Source organism: Aquarana catesbeiana, linkage group LG02 (assembly GCF_042186555.1).
Source record: "Aquarana catesbeiana isolate 2022-GZ linkage group LG02, ASM4218655v1, whole genome shotgun sequence".
Lineage (NCBI taxonomy): Eukaryota > Metazoa > Chordata > Amphibia > Anura > Ranidae > Aquarana > Aquarana catesbeiana.
The window spans coordinates 765,233,745-765,254,175 of record NC_133325.1 but is presented as its reverse complement, the minus strand read 5'-3'; the positions used below and the strand labels follow the sequence as shown (position 1 = coordinate 765,254,175).

Below are 20,431 nucleotides of genomic sequence, written 5' to 3'. Positions count from 1 at the left end.
AATGCAGCCTCACTGTGCCCATCAATGCAGCCTCACTGTGCCCATCAAAAGGAGCTTTATGGTGCCCATAAATGCAGCCTCACTGTGCCCATCAATGCAGCCTCACTGTGCCCTTCATTGCAGCCTCACTGTGCCCATCAAAAGGAGCTTTATGGTGCCCATAAATGCAGCCTCACTGTGCCCATCAATGCAGCCTCACTGTGCCCATTAATGCAGCCTCACTGTGCCCATCAATTCAGCCTCACTGTACCCATCAATGTAGCCTCACTATGCCCATCAAATGCAGCTTTACGGTGCCCATGAATGCAGGCTCACTATGCCCATTACTGCACTCTCACTGTGCCCATCATTGCAGCCTCACTGCCCGTGAATACAGCCTCACTGTGCCCATGAACGCAGCCTCACTGTGCCCATGAACGCAGCCTCACTGTGCCCCTGAACGCAGCCTCGCTGTGCCCCTGAACGCAGCCTCGCTGTGCCCGTGAAGGCAGCCTCACTGTGCCCGTGAAGGCAGCCCCCACTGTACCCGTACAACGCAGCCTCACTGCCCGTGAATGCAGCCTCACTGCCCGTGAATGCAGCCTCACTCACTGTGCCCATGAACGCAGCCTCACTGTACCCGTAAAACGCAGCCTTACTGCCTGTGAAAGCAGCCTCACTGTGTCCCATCAAATGCAGCTTTACTGTGCCCCATCATCAATACAGACTGACCTGGATGATGGATCATACACATGTCCCGCTGAGTGTCATGGAGCTGGGTCTGTGTTCGGCAGCGCAGTGTAACAAGGTCTCGCCCCCCAGACCTGCTCGTTTCATAGGCGGAAAACTGATTCAATCTACTATAAAACAAGCAGGTCTAGGGGGCGGGACCTTGTTACACCGTGCCGCCGAACACAGACCCAGCTCTGTGACACACAAGAGGAGGAGGAGGAAAGAGAGAGGGAGGGGAGCGCTGCAGCCTCAGCTCAGAGCGGCACCAGGGCAGTCCAGTCCTGCCACTCTGCTGTGTCCTCCGGCTGACAGTTTCCTGGCTGATCGCTTAAGCCAGGAAACGGTCAACCTGGTCCATCCCTGCTCCTCGCTCGCCCTGCACTACATTCCACTCACCAAATGCGAGCAGGCGAGTGGAATTTTTGAGGGCTGTATATTTATACACACACACACACACACACACACACAAGCCCAAATATATATGAAATACAAGTGTATACAGTATATATATTTATTTATTTTTCTATTGAGGACAAATTCAGGACTCGGAGATAAGTACGGTATATATCAGACTTCTGAAATAATCAAATGTTGAGTATAGCCTCACATATTATTCAATAGTATACAGTAAGGAAGTACCATCATCCAAATTGTCATACAGAAATAGAGAGGGTGGAGATGTAAGGGAAGTTGCCGAGGCTGACCAATATACATAAACACCCAGGGGATTTAAATGGACTATCTTGGTACTGATACAATAACTAAATTGATTTAGTAAAATGCAAATTTTTTTTTTAACAATATACAAATAATGTTAAAAAAGAAGTATACATATGACAAGATATACACCACACATAACTAGCTCATAACAGGTTCACCCGTAAAGTTTCTGTTAAGGTGGGGTATAGGAAATTCCTCTACCGGTTTTGCGGTCAAACCGCTTCTTCAGGAGGATAAAGGGTCTATAAAGAAAATAATGTATTAAAAAAAGGAATTGCATTCTATACAATACTTACAAGACATACTATATGTTACAATCAACATTAATACAAAAGAGGTTGCTCACCCAGATGGACCAAAAATGGCTAGCAACAGGATCCCACAAATCCCCCCCCCCCCCGGTGGACAAGGGGGATTGTAAGTGACCATCTCTAATTAAAGTAATAATGATAAAAGGCAATATAGATAGTAGGTGTATGGGTACTAACAAATTAGTGGTGGGGTATGGTGGTACGGAAACCGAGATGGTGTCCAAGTGTGTAGAAAAAGGACAGGGGAGAAAGGAGAAGGGAGGAGGGGAGAAAGGAAGGGGGAAAAAGGGAAAGAGAGGGAGGGGGAAAGGACAAGGAAGGAGAAGGGGATGGAGAGAGGGAAAGGGAGGGGGAGGAAGGAGGGAAAAAGGGAAAGATGAGGGAAGAAAGGAAGGGGTGGTGCAGTAGAGAAGACTGATGGGGACCAGGGAGGCGGCCCCACCTCCCTGGTCCCCATCAGTCTTCTCTACTGCACCACCCCTTCCTTTCTTCCCTCATCTTTCCCTTTTTCCCTCCCTTTCCCTCTCTGCATTCCCTTCCCCTTCCTTGTCCTTTCCCCCTCCCTCTCTTTCCCTTTTTCCCCCTTCCTTCCCCCCTCCTCCCTTCTCCTTACCCCCTCCCCCCTCCTCCCTCCTTTCTCCCCCTCTCTTTTCCTACACACTTGGACACCATCTCGGTTTCCCTACCACCATACCCCACCACTATTTTTTAGTACCCATACACCTATTATCTATATTGACTTTTATCATTATTACTTTAATTAGAGATGGTCACTTACAATCCCCCTTGTCCGCCAGGGGGGGGGGGGGATTTGTGGGATCCTGTTGCTAGCCGTTTTTGGTCCATCTGGGTGAGCAACCTCTTTTGTATTAATGTTGATTGTAACATATAGTATGCCTTGTAAGTATTGTATAGCATGCAATTCCTTTTTTTAATACATTATTTTCTCTATAGACCCTTTATCCTCCTGAAGAATCGTTTGACCGCGAAAACGGCAGAGGAATTTCCTATACCCCACCTTAACAGAAACTTTACGGGTGAACCTGTTATGAGCTAGTTATGTGTGGTGTATATCTTGTCATATATATATACTTCTTTAACATTGTTTGTATATTGTTAAAAAAAAATATGCATTTTACTAAATCAATTTAGTTATTGTATCAGTACAGAGATAGTCCATTTAAATCCCCTGGGTGTTTATGTATATTGGTCAGCCTCGGCAACTTCCCTTACATCTCCACCCTCTCTATTTCTATATGTCAATTTGGATGATGGTATTTCCTTACTGTATACTCTATTTCTATAAGACTTCTGAAATAGTCTATTAAATAAACATTTTCTGGAGTGCAGAACACATTAAGTTCATGCTTCTGAAATCAGATGAGTACCAGATGAATTCTGATTGGTTGCTGTATTTAGGACTGATGAAGAATAAGGAACTCTTTTAGAATGAGGCCGGTCATGTCTGGGAGCCCTTATCTCAGTATCCCTTGTAATTATATCCCTTCTAATCTCCGGCTGTATATAATAAGAGATAGATGTGTACTCACCACCTGTGCAGGGCTCCAGGATCAGGATGGGAAGAGCTCGCCCCCTCCTCCGCTTTTATTACAGTGATGTCATGTGGCTCCTCCCCCATCCGATTTCTATTCTGGAGAATAGAAAGTGAAACACAGTTTTCCTCTCTCACTTCTGCTGAATGGAAACCGAGTCATGGTTACTTTTCACTGATCCCTGCAACCCTTTTCACTGAATCTGTGTAACCCCTTCACTGCCAGATCTGGAAGTTCAATGTAACCCCTTTATTATCCAAAGTGTCTGATGAATCTGTGTAACCTCTTCACTTCTATACAACTGGGGGTCCCATGTAACCCCTTTATTACCACATCCGAAGGTCCTATGTAACCCCTTCACTGCCACATCTGAAAGTTCAATGTAACCCCTTCACTGTCACATCTGAATGTCCCATGTAACCTCTGCACTGTCACATCTGGAAGTTCAATGTAATTCCTTCACTGTCACATCTGAATGTCCCATGTAACCTCTTCACTGTCACATCTGAATGTCCCATGTAACCCCTTCACTGTCACATCTGAATGTCCCATGTAACCTCTTCACTGTCACACATCTGAAAGTTCAATGTAACCCCTTCACTGTCACATCTGGAAGTTCAATGTAATTCCTTCACTGTCACATCTGAATGTCCCATGTAACCCCTTCACTGTCACATCTGGAAGTTCAATGTAATTCCTTCACTGCCACATCTGAATGTCCCATGTAACCCCTTCACTACCACACATCTGGAGGTCTCATGTAACCCCTTTATTGCCAAAATGGCTGAACCCATTTAACACGCCACTGCCACACATCTGGAAGTCACACTGAGCCCTTTCACCACCACACATCTGTAGGTATCATGCAACTCCTTCATTACCAAACATCTAGAGGTCCAATGTAACCCCTTCATTGCCAAAAATGCCTGATGAATCTGTCTAACCCCGTCACTACCACACATCTGGAGGACCCACGTAACCCTTTCACTTCCACACATCTGGAGGTCCCACGTAACCCTTTCACTTCCACACATCTGGAGGTCCCACGTAACCCTTTCACTTCCACACATCTGGAGGTCCCACGTAACCCTTTCACTTCCACACATCTGGAGGTCCCACGTAACCCCTTCACTGCCAAAAATGCCTGATGAATCTGTTTAACCCCGTCACTACCACACATCTGGAGGTCCCAGGTAACCCCTTCACTTCCACACATCTGGAGGTCCCACGTAACCCCTTCACTTCCACACATCTGGAGGTCCCACGTAACCCCTTCACTGCCAAAAATGCCTGATGAATCTGTTTAACCCCGTCACTACCACACATCTGGAGGTCCCACGTAACCCCTTCACTTCCACACATCTGGAGGTCCCACGTAACCCCTTCAATGCCAAAAATTCCTGATGAATCTGTTTAACCCCGTCACTACCACACATCTGGAGGTCCCACGTAACCCCTTCACTTCCACACATCTGGAGGTCCCACGTAACCCTTTCACTTCCACACATCTGGAGGTCCCACGTAACCCTTTCACTTCCACACATCTGGAGGTCCCACGTAACCCTTTCACTTCCACACATCTGGAGGTCCCACGTTACCCTTTCACTTCCACACATCTGGAGGTCCCACGTAACCCTTTCACTTCCACACATCTGGAGGTCCCACGGAACCCCTTCACTGCCAAAAATGCCTGATGAATCTGTTTAACCCCGTCACTACCACACATCTGGAGGTCCCACGTAACCCCTTCACTTCCACACATCTGGAGGTCCCACGTAACCCCTTCACTTCCACACATCTGGAGGTCCCACGTAACCCCTTCACTGCCAAAAATGCCTGATGAATCTGTTTAACCCCGTCACTACCACACATCTGGAGGTCCCACGTAACCCCTTCACTTCCACACATCTGGAGGTCCCACGTAACCCCTTCAATGCCAAAAATTCCTGATGAATCTGTTTAACCCCGTCACTACCACACATCTGGAGGTCCCACGTAACCCCTTCACTTCCACACATCTGGAGGTCCCACGTAACCCTTTCACTTCCACACATCTGGAGGTCCCACGTAACCCCTTCACTGCCAAAAATGCCTGATGAATCTGTTTAACCCCGTCACTACCACACATCTGGAGGTCTCATGTAACCCCTTTATTGCCAAAATGGCTGAACCCATTTAACACGCCACTGCCACACATCTGGAAGTCACACTGAGCCCTTTCGCCACCACACATCTGTAGGTATCATGCAACTCCTTCATTACCAAACATCTAGAGGTCCAATGTAACCCCTTCATTGCCAAAAATGCCTGATGAATCTGTCTAACCCCGTCACTACCACACATCTGGAGGTCCCACGTAACCCTTTCACTTCCACACATCTGGAGGTCCCACATAACCCTTTCACTTCCACACATCTGGAGGTCCCACGTAACCCTTTCACTTCCACACATCTGGAGGTCCCATGTATCCCCTTCACTTCCACACATCTGGAGGTCCCACGTAACCCCTTCACTGCCAAAAATGCCTGATGAATCTGTTTAACCCCGTCACTACCACACATCTGGAGGTCCCACGTAACCCCTTCACTTCCACACATCTGGAGGTCCCACGTAACCCCTTCACTTCCACACATCTGGAGGTCCCACGTAACCCTTTCACTTCCACACATCTGGAGGTCCCACGTAACCCCTTCACTTCCACACATCTGGTGGTCCTATGTATCCCCATAAGGTCTCATGCACACTGGATGCTTTGGCCAACTCTCCTAGATATCTTACCTCCTGCTAGCAAAATTTTGGCAGCAAAAATTCTTGACACTTGTAAACACGTGTAACGCATTTAGGCGCATCAAGCGCTTGGGCGTTGATTTCAGTGAAGATTGCTCCCATCATTGGTGTCAGTGCCTTGTATCAGACGCAATGCTCTGCGTCCTGACTCCAGAGTCCACCGTATTAGAACCTATGGCTCTAATCAGGTTCTTAAAAAAAAAAAAAGCTGGCCGCTCAAATTCATATGCCCGGTGACCCGAAAGGGGGTGGACACATAAATAGGCGGCGGCCACGGACAGATTCATGCCAAGCATGAATCTATCCACTGCATATAAGGGGTGTCGAGGATAGGGGGATGCAGCGCCCTGGCGCCCCTAATGGACGGGCCGCCCCGCAACAGCGAGCCATCTGACAACTACGGTCTCCTTCTGCTGTTTGCATAGCTTTCAATTCTGGCCATCAAATAGTTTCCCGACGAAAAATGCCTCCCACAATGTCCGCATGCGCTATGGTGACGTCTCAGAATTGGCGTTTTTCTAGGGGGGGGGGCATCATTTTAACCACTTCAGCCCCAGAAGAATTTACCCCCTTCCTGACCAGAGCACTTTTTGCGATTCGGCACTCCGACGCTTTAACTGACAATTGCGCGGGCGTGCGATGTGGCTCCCAAACAAAATCGACGTCTTTTTTTTCCCCACAAATAGAGCTTTCTTTTAGTGGTATTTGATCGCCTCTGCGATTTTTATTTTTTGCGCTATAAACAAAAATAGAATGACAATTTTGAAAAAAAAACGCATTATTTTTTACTTTTTGCTATAATAAATATCCCCCACAAATATATAAAAAAAAACATTTTTTTTCCTCAGTTTAGGCCGATATGTATTCTTCTACATATTTTTGGTAAAAAAAAAAAAAAAAAATCGCAATAAGCGATTATTGATCGGTTTGTGCAAAAGTTATAGCGTTTACAAAATAGGGGATAGTTTTATGGCATTTTTATTTATTTATTTTTTTTAAATGGCAGCGATCAGCGATTTTTAACGTGACTGCGACATTATGGCGAACACATCGGACATTTTTGACACATTTTTGGGACCATTGTCATTTATACATCAATCAGTGTTATAAAAATGCACTGATTCCTGTGTAAATGACACTGGCAGTGAAGGGGTTAACCACTAGGTGGCAGTGTAGGGGTTAAGTGTGTCCTAGGGGCGTGTTTCTAACTGTGGGGGGGGGGTGGTGGCTACATGTGACACGTCACTGATCTCTGCTCCGATGACAGGGAAGTTACTGTGTATCATGCCCATATAGCCTAGAGAATGTACAGCTTTTTACATTGCAATACATCGATCTTCATACTGTCACTGTATAGTTTTTATCAAGTAAAACAGTAACCTTGCGGACGCCCATGCTTTCAATCCAATACAAAGTGATAAGTGAAGATGACTTATCTTAAACTGTACACACACACATATCTTTCCAGCAAATTGCAATTATAGCTCAGCTCAGCTGTCCCACTTTTCCAAGCAAAGAAATATATTATTATATATAAAAAATGCTCCTCCCGAGTCTTGATGTTAACTGTGGTTCTTCACTGTGTATGCCCCAGTATTTCCTGTCTGTGATGATGATCCCCTAGGCCCAGGGCAGCACTGGCAGGCGGCAGCGTATCACTGACTCTGACTCGGCCACTTGAGTGGGCGGGGCCAGTGCCACGCCGGCCGGATCTACACAACACAAGCAGGCTGGCAGCCAATGACTGGAGCTGAGCAGCCGAGGCGAGCATCGCATTGGATGATCGGGCCGGGGTGAGGGGGCGTCAGATGATAAAATGTCAGACACAGAGAGCAGCCAGCGGACTCAGAAAAAAGTCTGCAGCGTGGCGATGACGATTCCATGGGGGGGGGGGCACTTGACCCCCCTTTCCCCCTCCTGCGGATGCCCCCGTCGGGAAATCAGCTGGAGTGTCGTCCCGTACTGCGCATGCGTGGGCATTTTTCTACAGAGGGCGCTATACCATAGAACACTAGGCTTGTGTGTTTACTAACTTGTTTATCTACAAAGCAATTACCAAGCTATTTTATAATGTGAATGACTAGAGAGAGAGGAGAGGGTGAGAAAGGAAAAAGGAAAGGGAGAAGAAAGATTCAAAATAACATCTATATTATTATTTCAGGTACATATATAGCGCCGTCAGTTTACGAAGCGCTTTACATATATATTATACATTCACATCAGTCCCTACCCTCAAGGAGTTTACAATCTAAGGTCCCTAACTCACATTCATATACAATAACTCTGAACACCAGATGTCTTCCAATGTTTGATAGAGATAGAGATAGAGATAGAGATAGAGATAGAGATAGAGATAGAGATAGAGATAGAGATAGAGATAGAGATAGAGATAGAGATAGAGATAGAGATAGAGATAGAGATAGAGATAGAGATAGAGATAGAGATAGAGATAGAGATAGAGATAGAGATCGAGATCATCTAAATATAAATTGTGCAGCCTTATGGGTGAGACTACCCAAAACAAATCCCCTTTCAATTAGTATGTGTAAAAAGTAACACACACAACATATACAGTAAACAATTTCCCAATAATCCTTCAAAAGCGATTCCTGAAAAAAAAAAAAAAGAACATTCAGTGATTAGTAACGCAGATATCAGGCACTTCTCAGACCTCTTATAACATGGAGGGTGAGGGCGTATCCTTATTGTTGTGGTGTGGTGTGTTGAAGAGGGATTTTTTTCTGGATATATCAGCATTACACTTTTCTTTTTTCACTAATCACTTTTGGAGGATTATTAAGAAATTGTTTACTGTATAAGCTGTGTGTGATTTGTTTTCCACCAGGGGGGGCCCTTCCATTAGGGGCGCCTGGGTGCCGTCCCTGCCTCCATCCCATACCTCCCAACTTTTTAGATGGGAGCGAGGGACACTTATTAGCAAAAGTATGTAGACATAGGACACGCCCCCTGCCACACCCTCTTAAAGGAGAATTATACAAAAAAAAATGATTACTTAAACCCACAAGTGCTTTTTTATTCTTATTATGCCTTTCTATTGGCTTTTGAAATGTACAGAGGCAGCAAATTAGAAATTAGATGAGATTAGCACTGGGAAACACTTTTTTAAAGATAAAAATTGATAAAAGTTGCAGTTTTATATAAAACTGCATAGATCAGTCCAAAATGAGGGACAAATGACGAAGAAAGAGGGACAGAGGGACTTTGTTCCAAATCAGGGACAGTTCCTTGAAATCCGGGACAGCTGGGAGCTATGCTATCCTCACCACCCCCTATATGCTACGCATGAATCTATCCACTGCCAACCCCCTATTCACACGTCCGGCCCCTTTCGGGTCACCAGCCATATAATATAGAGCAGCCAGGGTTTTTTTTTGTTTTTAAGAACCTGATTAGAGCCATGGGCTCTAAAAGGCTTCAAAATAGGGTGGACTCGGGACGCAGAGCGTTGCGTCTGGAGCCCACCCTGGTGTGTTGCAACAGCGAATGATTCTCCTCCCGGCCAATCGGGAAGCAGGTATTATGAAACCTGCTTTCCAATTGGCCAAAACATCAGGTGATTTTATTGGACGCCTAGCGCTGGGAGGAGGAGGAGAGAGGAGACACCGCAGAAGCTTCTCCATGAGAGGACGCCGGAGCAGCTTTCCCCTGAGACCGCCACGCTATCACTGCCCGCATCCAGGGTTGGGGGGGTGGGGGGTGGTAGTGCAGCTACACCGGCGGCCCGGGGGGGGTTTGTTTGCTGCCCACCCCCCCAAAAAAAAAAAAAAAAAAAAAAAACAACACACCAGCCGCCACTGTTTTCCAGATACTAATTGAAAAGTTGAAAGGGGAATTGTTTTGGGTAGTCTCACCCATAACGCTGCACAATTTATGTTTAGATGATATTTCACATATGTATATGCTTTAAATGCATGGGATTTGAAACGGATCCCCATCCGTCTGTTTTTAGCGGAAAGGATCAGATCGAATGTCGGCGAGTGTCATTGGACACACGTCTGTTGACACCCGCTGCTCCATAGAGGAGACTGGAGGGTCAGATTGGGCCTGTCTGAAGAAATGACAGACTGACCCAAAGGGGCCGAACTCTTTTCCACTGTAATCACAACAAAAACATATTTCTCAACACTCAAAGAGATCACAGTGCTCTTTATTTCAACCCTCATTTCTCCCTAGAAGGTGAGTGTCAGACATTACCTTCCTGGACGGGCACACTGGTCCAGGGATGATGTCTGGCAGTATATACACAGATCCCTCCTGCTACTGTCCGTCACGGCTGGGGAGAAAATGCTTCATTCTGTCAGCAAGCAAAACAGTTGATTTGATTTTTCCAGATAGCTTGTCTCCAGCCTAGGCATAAGGCGACACTGGTAGGTTCACATAATGTTAAAAAAGATGCTGCCATTAGGACATCAGCTTGATAGTATGGGAATCTAACATTTTATAATTCATTGGACAAAATGATAGCAGTACATTACTAATCAATAAGAATATCTACAAAGCTGTTTTAAAAGAAAACATGGACAAGAGGATATATTAAAAAATTATTTAATTTTCATAAAATAAACATGATTATAGTATGGTCACCTCTAGAACACATTACAGAGAAAACAGGCACTCAACCAGTCTGGAAAAGTAGAAATCCAGCCCAAACCTTAAAACTAGTCTTAAAGTGGTTCTAAAAAGGCAGAAAGTTTTTTTTACCTTATAGCATTCTCTGCATTAAGGTAGAAAACCTGCGTGCAGCGCCCCCTGCCCAGCCCCCGCTTATACTTACCTGAGCCGGATCTCCATCCAGCGATGTGCAAGAGAGCAGCGTCTCTCTATACTCTCTCCTTTCTCATAGGCTTGGAGACAGCAGCCAGAGCCATCGGTCAATCACAGCCTGTTAACAGAGTGGGGGGGGGGGGGGGCAGGGCTGAACTGTGCTCTGTGGGCACTTGGCGGGGGGCAGGGCTGAACCGTGCTCTGTGGGCACTTGGCGGGGGGTAGCTGAGAGCTGAAGAGCCCAGAAGAGGAGGATTGGGGATGCACGGTGTCAAACAATTGCACAGAGCAGGTAAGGAGAACATGGTTGTTTAAAAAAAAAAAATTGTACCTCTACAATCACCTTAAAAATGTCCCCTGCACCTCCCAACACCTATGCCACATGGCACAATAAAGCTGTTCTCATGTCTCATCATTCTACAGGAGCGGTGAAAGAGCTGGAAAGGTTTTTTCAAAACCTCAACTTAAATTCAGAGAAAAAGTTGATCATACCAACAACCCGTTCATCCCCAAAATATTTTGTAAACCAAACGTTTGGAAACCGCTGCCAGAATGTTTCAGTAACAGAAAGGAACGGGAACAATGCCCTGAAGGCCTGGATGTCCCAGCAGCCCTGGCAGATTCTTCCCACCAGCAGCAACTACAGCAGACTGAAGAGGACATACCCGATTAACATCTGGGAAGGAGACTTAGCTTGATGATCACAGTCACTGTGGATTCTGAGGAGCTTCAAGCCCATTTTGTAACCAAAGCTGTTTTGACTACTTTATCTGGGTAGTACAACGCTTAGGGGAAGGGTCAGCGCGTGTCGTCCTCATCGGTGGTGGCCTTTACTGCAACACCTACTGCTTTGGATCATCATCACTGAACTCTTAGAATTTTGATCCATGACATTATGGACCAGATATATCTACTATTAACATTGTATTTAAATAACACACTATTCACTTGGTGGTTTTGTTTCTTTTAAGCGCTGCATTTTATTGTTATTTTTGTTTGGATTAATCAGGTAACTTTTGTGTCAGCTGCTTATATCAATAATCAATTCATATAATTATTAGTCTTTAACGAGCCCAGATATTGGCTTCCCCTACCCGCCGGGAGAATACCATGGCTCTGCAGGAGGGATTCCCTTGTCAACACTGTCCATGGTTTCAGAAAAAAAAAAGTCGCTCCATGTCTGTATGGCCTGCATTAGTCAACATAGGTGTGAGAAGCAGTGAACTTTTAAGACTAGTTGGGTCTAGGCTGCAATTCTACTTGAAACATAATGTCCGAAACATTGTTTGGTTACTGACTTGAAGAACAGGTCTGTCCACTAGAAATAAATCTTTGAAATAACATTTCGAGTTCAGTGATGTGCTTCTTTTAAGGGGACATACACAAGAGATAAACATGTCCTGTAAGGTGATGTGGGTGATCAGTGCCTCTGGGTTCCAGCTGGTAGAGATCGGTTCTGTGAGAGGCTCATACCCTGACCATACATGCGTCCATCATGAGCTGTGATTGGATACATCTTTGATTTCACTGGTGTCTTTCCTCTTCCACAAGTTTCCAAAGACAATGCCAAAGAAAAGTAAAAACCCCACGTTGCGATTGGCACTAAACTTTTTCCAACAGTCCTCTACATTGTTTATGTCTAAAGTATAAATCTGTTAAAGAGCAAAAGAAAAAAAAAAAAAAAAAAAAAAAAAAGTCATTTCAAATATGCACTTATGATATTGATTTATGAAAGTTTCCTGTATATCATCTGGGGGAAGCAAAACAAATAGTGCTTCATAGGAAATCAATGTGCTAGTTAAAGGGTTAGATCACCACTTCAGGAAAAATTAAAAAGGTGAACACCGTACCACCCTCCCCCACCTTCATTCCAAGCTCCGCTATACTTACCTCTGTGAGTGATGACCTGTCAGTGCCCAAACAGCCAATGCAGCGACTCAATTTTCAAGGCAGCCAATCTGAATCATTCTAATCGGTCACAGAAGCCATACAGAAAGTAGGGGAAGAATGGGGAATTTCAAAATCCAGGACCGCTACACCAGATGCATGGGCACAGTCAGCTCATCACCCACAGGGGTAATTAGAGGGGGGACCGGCGGGTGTATGGTGTTAAGTCACCTTTTTATCCCGCGCTGACATTACTGACATTCCTCTCCTACTTGTAAAATCAGCATTTTTTTTTGCTGGAAAACTACTCCTGATTATATATATAATTTATTTTTTTTAAAGGGGAAGTAAACCCTATTGGGTTTAACTTCCTCTTTCATTTACTGCAAACCCTGCAAAGTAAAAGCATAATGGGCTAGTATGTATCGCACACTAGCCCATTATGTGACACTTACCTGCAAAGGAAGCCTGCGCTGTCCCCGCTGCAGGAAGCGTGCATCTTCAACCCTCTTCCTTCCGGGGCCATGGACTCTGGACTCTGTGACTGGCCGGAATCACGGGAGCCGACGGTCACTGTACGAGCATTATAGAATTGGCACGATCGTGCCCTTTCTTCAGTGTGCATGTGCCGATGACGTCGGCGCAAGCGTATATGGTAAATATCTCCTAAACCATGCAGGTTTAGAAGATATTTCCAGTACCCACAGGTAAGCTTTATTATAGGTTTACCTGTAGGGAAAAGTGGTCCGTTAAGGGTTTACAACCACTTTAAGCAGAGGCTCTAGAGAATAAAATGGTGAGTGTTTTTTTTATGTCTCATGATATTTGCAAAGTTGGTTTTTTGAATGATATTTTTTTGGAAAAAATACGCTATAAGGAATTTTAATGCGGAAAAATACAATATAATACCCAACTGTTTGGCAAAATATAACATATGATGTTACGTTAGATGCCAAACATGTCACACTTTAAAATTGTGTATGGATGTATGCATAGAACGGCACCGAACTATGGTACCTAAAAATCTCCAAAGGGAATGCTTTAAAAGCATTTACAGGTCACCAGCTTGGAGTTACACAGGAGGCCTGGCTCTAGAATCATTGCTCTCATGCTGACATTCACTGCGATACCCCACATGTGTGATGAGATTGCCTTTTACATATGCGTGTGGGACCAACAGACACGTTCGCCATTGGGCATGAGCATGGTGGGTGGGGGTAAGTATTATTATTTATTTTATTTACACAGACCAAAACTGGAAGTGACCAAATCCTTGTCGCTTCCGGTTTCTGATGTCACACAGTGGGAGGAACATCGGTTCCCTTCAATGTGTGCCTGGAATCAGATGCCGCCGGTCGCATCCTTACCAGGCTCCCTGATCAGACAGATGAGCCTGGTAAAGGTGGCAGTAGGAGAGGGGTCATCTACATAGTCTCTTGGATTACTTTTACTAGAAAGAGAATCGCTGGGGGGGGGGTAAAAAAAAAAAAAAAAAAGTAGCTGCAGTCATGATCCTGGTAATCAACCTTAGGTCGGTGTATGAACAGGAAGTGGTTAAGCCAGGAAGAAGAGTGCTGAAGTCCATGATGGTGGACCAATTAAATCAAAGTGCATATATAAGTAGCACAAAGATCTCCTATTGTTAATGTTTACTATTGTGAATGGCCAACTTAAAAGAGAAGTAGGAGTTGAGGGGGGGGGTTATTGTAGAATTATACTTACCTAGGTGGATGCTGCGTCTGTCCCCCGGCATCTCTGCACTGAGAACTGAGTGATCAAACATCGCCGATGGCTCAGTTCTCACAGCTCCCCGAGCAGAGAGCTGCTGCCTGTCAGTTTGTAGCTCTCCTGCTCTGCTCCTCCACGCTCATTGGAGTGCTGAGCTGTGGAGGGGCGGGGAGTGGCCATCTCAGTGGCTCGCTGAGAGGCTGAAACGGCTATCAGTCCAGGCACTTGGCAGATCCAGACTCCCATAGTCGGGATGATGCGGTGCCTAGACCGATCTGTGTGACGTCAATCCGCTCTGTGCTGAAAACGGGTCACAGGAGTGTAGAAGGAGTTGCACTCCTGTAACCTAGAGGAGAAGCCCAGCCAAACAAGCCTAGGCTGGACTTCTCCTTTAATCAAACTGAATCATTTCTTCCAAACAACAAACAAAAACAACCCCAAACGAAAAATGAGGACCTGAGCAAAATCAAGTAGACAGCAGGTGTTGCGTCTTTGTCACTATGTTTTCGAAAGAGGACGTTTACAGAGGATATCTTGTCATAAATGGTCATACAATATACACCGGTCAGCCATAACATTAAGACCACCAACCGTATATGGAGTATGGCCCCCTTTTGCTAAAACAGCCCTGACCCATTGATTCATGGACACCAAAGTAACATCCACAGGAATGGCAGAACCCAAGATTTCCCAAAGCATCACACTGCCTCTGCAGACTTGCCTTCTTATACCGCATCCTGGTTCCATCTCTTCCCCAGGTAAGTGACGCACACGCACCCAGCCATCCACATGATGTAAAAAAAACGTGATTCGTCAGACCAGGCCACCTTCCTCCATTGCACCGTAGTCCAGTTCTGGTGTTTATGTGACCATTGTAGAAGCTTTTGGCTGTGGACATGGGTCACCACGGGCTTTACAGCCTCATACACAACAAACTGCGATGCCCATTTTTTTCTCTGCTTTCACCACATCAACTTCATGGACAACATGTTCACTTGCTGCCTAATATATTCTACCAATTTTCAGATGCCATTGTAACAAGATATTCCATTTACCTGTGAGTGATCATAATGTTATGGCTGATCGGTGTACGTCATCCTGTTTCCTTGTATTGATCACGGTCATGAGGTTAAAAAAAAGTTACCTGATGAGCAAGATGTCCCCCAATGAGTGCTACAGAGGCATAATAGGGAAATGTCTGGTCACAGTTGAGTCCTGTCAGTGTAAGGCCTGCAAGCATCGCCGCACTAAATCCACTTAGCCACGGCTTCGTCTGTTCATTGAATCGCAATGCTGTTGATTTGACCCCAACGACCAGGTCATCTTTTTTATCCTGAAAATAAACACAGTTGGATTGTATTTTAAATTTAAAAAATACTATGAACTCAATAATAGGATTTTTTCTACAGCTTACCTGTAAAATCCTTTTCTTGTAGTACATTACGAGACACAGAGCAGCCATAATAAATAACTGGGTTATACGCCACCTATAGGTGAATGGACACTGGCAAATCAAAAAAAAAAAAAAAAGACAGGAACTCCTCCCCAATATAACCGCTCCTACACAGGAAGTACCTCCGTTTTGTAGCAAGTAGACTTGGGCATAGTGATTCATTTTAGTGAGTCGAATCATTTGGATCAGTTCAGTGAAATGATTTGAATCACTCAATCGACTCACAACTCATTTCTTCAAAATAAGATTAACACACGCAGCTCATGAATCAGAGACTCATTGTGAGCTCTCTAGACCGAGTCATTCATAGATTCAGGAGTCATGCTGCTGGCTCATATATGCACAGCGCATTTTAAAATACAGAATGATTGTGTGCTCTCTGCGATTTCGGCTGGGTTCACGCAGTGCTGCGTTCAGTGCGCTGTGCGATGCAAATTCAGCCATACAGATTTGTATGGCTGAATTTGCCTCACATTTGGATCAAAGTCGCACAGGACCCTTTTTTTGGTCCACACCTGAATCGAATCGCATGGGTGTTCACACACCCATGCGATTCGATTCCTGTCCGAATTGACAGTTTGCACTGCGATATGCGAACCGATCTGGGGGTGTCATTAACTTTGTATTGGCACTTCCAGCAGTTTGCAATCGCATAGGGCAGTGTGGTGCGATGTGCGAACTGCAGGGTTTCCCGCATGATCACACCAATGTGAACCAAGCCTCATTCAAAGACTTCTCACGGCAGCTCATGAATCTAATGTGACCTGATGAGTCACTCAGATTCAGGAGTTAGGACCCTTTCACACGTGCGGACAGTATGTCCGTATTTCGTCCATCCATTTTCGGATGAAATACAGACGTACATGCATCCCTATGGGATAGCGGGTGTCAGCGGATGAATATCCGCTGACACCCGATATCATCCATCCCAGCAGATTCTGTAGACTGAGGAAAATCCTATTTTTCTATCAGTCTGTAGAGCGGATCGGATGAACACGGACAGACGAACCGTGTTCATCCGATCTCCCATAGGGGAGAGCGGAGATCTGACAGAGCGGTCCCTGCACACTGTGCAGGGACCGCCCTTTCAGCTGCCGGCTCAGCAGGGATCAACGGAGCGATCCCCGCTGAGCAAGTCGATGTTCAGGGGGCGGATCATCACGGATCCGTCCCGTGTGAAAGGGGCCTTATGCTGCTCTGCTGACTCACACACAACTCATGAATCTAATGTGCTCTAATGAGTTACTCATAGATTCAGGAGTCATGCTGCGGGCTCATACAGCTCATTTTACAAAACATAATGTTGATACTTATGTGCTCTCTTCCCGAGTGTCATCACAGAGTTGACTTGACTAGCTGCTGCCTGCTTCACACACAGACCTCATACAAAAGAGAACCTTGTGTGCTCTCTGATTTATTCAGAAACACGAAGTCTTGATAGCTCACAGCTAATCATGTTATAGCCAATTTTACAAATCATGAGCTGAGGCTGCTGTTTTTTTCAGCTCCCTACACATCCTGAAAGGGGAGGATCTTTGACAATGAATTGAATCAGATTCACTTTCATGATTTGATTCATTCAAACTCTCTAGTGAGTTGATTCACTGATTCGATCCAGTGATTCAGTAACCAAGCCTAGTAGCAAGCAGTAAACTTCCCAGACAAGAGGGGATGGACCTCTGTGTCCCGTGATGTACTCCAAGAAAAGGATTTTACAGGTAAGCTGTAGAAAAAATCCTATTTTCTTTATTGTACATCACAGGACACAGAGCAGCCATAATAACTAACTGAGATGTCCCCAAGCAATGCTTTTGAGGGGAGGGAACCCATTATGACCAAAGAAACACCATCAGAACAACAAGATCTATTTTGCAGACTGCAACACACTGCGTCCAAATGGCACATCCTCCTGAGTCCTGACATTTACTCGATAAAACCTAGTGAATGTATGCACCGAAGACGGAAGTAGCAGCCTTGAAAATCTGAGCCTTTGATGCTTGATGATGAACTGCCCACGAAGCACTCACTTTCCTGGTAGAGTGTGCCCTTACTGGAAAAGGTGGGGTTCTACCCCTTAATTCATATGCCTGAACAATCACTTGGCGGATCCATTGGGAAATAGTCGACTTAGATGCTGCCTGTCCTTTCTTGGGACCTTCCGGCATTACAAACAGAACATCAGTCTTCCGTACCTGAGCCGACATCTTCAGACAGACCCTGAAAAAAGGAAGGCAGAATGATATCCTGATTCAGATGAAAACTGGACACTACCTTAGGCACAAATTCCAATTGTGGCCGCAAAACCGTCCTATTCTGGTACAAGATCAAATATGGTTCTTTACAGGACAGAGCCGCCAATTCCAACACCCTCCTGGCCGATGTCACTGCAACCAAGAAAACTAAATTTTTCTTGTCAAAAGGAGCAGAGGAATCTGCCGTATAGGCTCCAAAAGGTTGTCTCTGTAAAACCCGCAGGAGTAAATTTAAAACCCATGGGCACAGAGGTGGCCTGAGCGGGGGAAGCACCCGCATCATCCCTTGTACAAAATGTTCGTACTAAGGAGTGAGAAGCAATAGGCCTCTGGAAAACAATTGCTAAGGCCAACATTTGACCTTTAATTGTACTTAAAGCCAGATTAATTTCCACCCCTTTTGGCAGAAAAGCCAGAATTCTCCTGATGATATATCTTCGGGGATGCCATCTCCTGGCCTCACACCAGGCAATGTAGGATTTCCAGACTCTAGGTCATGGTAGACAATACTGGCCCAGAGATGCCCCGATCTTTTTAAAATCCTGGTTTCAATAGCCAAACCGTTAAATTTAGAGACCGTAAAGCAGAATGGAATATCGGACCCTGCGAGAGGGTTCCCCACCGCCAACCTTACAATTTGTGCGTACCAAGTCCTTCTGGGCCAGGCCGGAGCTACTAGAATCATAGGTTTGCTCTCTTCCAGGATCCTGCGCAGTAGCCTTGGCAACAGCCGAATTGGAGGGAAGGCATAGATCAGAGAGAACTGATCCCACAGTATTACCAAGGCATCTGCCCCTAATGCAAGCGGGTCCCTGGTTCTGGACACAAAACTGACCCGTTTCCTGTTGAACCTGGATGCCAGCAGGTCTACATCCAGACCCCCCCCAATCGACGAAAAGATTTTGGGATTTAGGGACCACTCCCCTGGAAACAGAAACAGACTCAGAAAGTCAGCCTGCCACACCCGGAAAAAACACAGCTGACAGGAACGGAACAAATCTTTCTGCCCAGGTCAGCATGCGGTACACTTCCTTCTGGGCTGTCTGACTCCTGGTGCCTCCCTGATGATTGATGTAGGCCACAGCTGTGGTGTTGTCAGACTGGACCCTCACAGGACATGCCTGTAATCTGGATGTCCAGAATCTTAGGGCCAAGCGAGCTGCCCAAATCTCCAAAATGTTGATGGACAAGCACCTCTCCCTCCAGGACCACCTTTCCCGTACGATGGCTTCCTCTATGACTGCCCCCTATCCAGAGAGGATGGCGTCTGTCGTCACCACCTTCCAGACCACTGGTAAAAAGGCCTTTCCTTTTTCCAGATTCTTGGCCATCATCCACCAGCTGAGGCTTTGGCGCCCTTTTAGCCGGAGATATGTGGCAGTCCAGAGACTGGACAGTCTTGTTCCAGACAGAATGTTGTTCTGTAGTGGAATTGTGCATAAAGGACTGCTTCGAATGAAGACACCATTTTCCCCAGTAGCCTCATCCACAGGCGAATGGAGGGATATTTTCTCCCTCTTATGACCTACCAATACTGGAGTCAGCACCTTTGTGAATACACGAGGTGCTGTGGCGCTGTTGTTGGTTGCCTACTGTGCAACGCAGAAACCTTTGATGGGATCTGCAGATTGGCACAGGTATGCGTCCTTGATGTCTATGGACGTCAAAAATTCCTTTCCGTGCAAAGAGGCTACGACTGAACGAATTGACTCCATCCGAAAAGAGCGAATGTCTAGAAAATTATTCAAAGCCTTAAGATCCAGAATAGGCCTCACATCTTCATTCGGCTTGGGACTATGAAAAGATTTGAGTAAAAACCCTTGAACCTCTGAAATCACTCCTTGTGACCTTTGATGATCTATTGCCTGAAGAAAAAACATTTTTCTTTACCAGATCTGTGGGTTGGACCTTCAGAACCGAGAGGGGGGGGGGGGGGGGGACGACGACGACACCCTCGGAATTCTATTTTGTATACCCAAGATACCGTAGAGATAACCCACTTGTCTTGGATATGATATTCCTTCCCCTCTATCTCCACCACCAACCTCAGGTATCTCTGGGATTCTTCTCATATGGAAATGTGGAGATAGGCATCCCTGAGATCCATGGTCACCATGAAAAAGTTCCCGGTTGAAGGATATTTTTGAATGAGAATATGGATTCTTGCTTTAGATTTAATATCAATTGAAACTTCCCGGAAGGTTTTTTGATCAAACACGTGAGAGAGTAAAAACCCTTTTGTTT

The 20,431-nt window shown here is 45.5% G+C and overlaps 2 protein-coding genes across 3 annotated transcripts in view; both read right to left on the bottom strand.

Moving 5' to 3' along the window:
- Nucleotides 1-3,414, bottom strand: part of LOC141129304 (interferon-induced GTP-binding protein Mx-like) — a gene marked incomplete in the record, with an annotated part of 37,546 nt that extends 34,132 nt beyond the window's left edge. The window contains 1 exon segment of the mRNA XM_073617258.1: nucleotides 3,293-3,414.
- Nucleotides 3,415-10,665: 7,251 nt separating this feature from the next.
- Nucleotides 10,666-20,431, bottom strand: part of COQ2 (coenzyme Q2, polyprenyltransferase) — a 36,764-nt gene continuing 26,998 nt past the window's right edge. For both annotated transcript variants that reach the window (XM_073617257.1, XM_073617256.1), the window contains exons 7-8: nucleotides 15,627-15,815; nucleotides 10,666-12,519 (exon numbers count right to left, since the gene is read on the bottom strand). In XM_073617257.1, coding sequence (XP_073473358.1) covers nucleotides 12,361-12,519; nucleotides 15,627-15,815 — 348 coding nt within the window. In that variant the 3' untranslated portion in view covers nucleotides 10,666-12,360. The remainder of the gene's footprint in view (nucleotides 12,520-15,626; nucleotides 15,816-20,431) is intronic.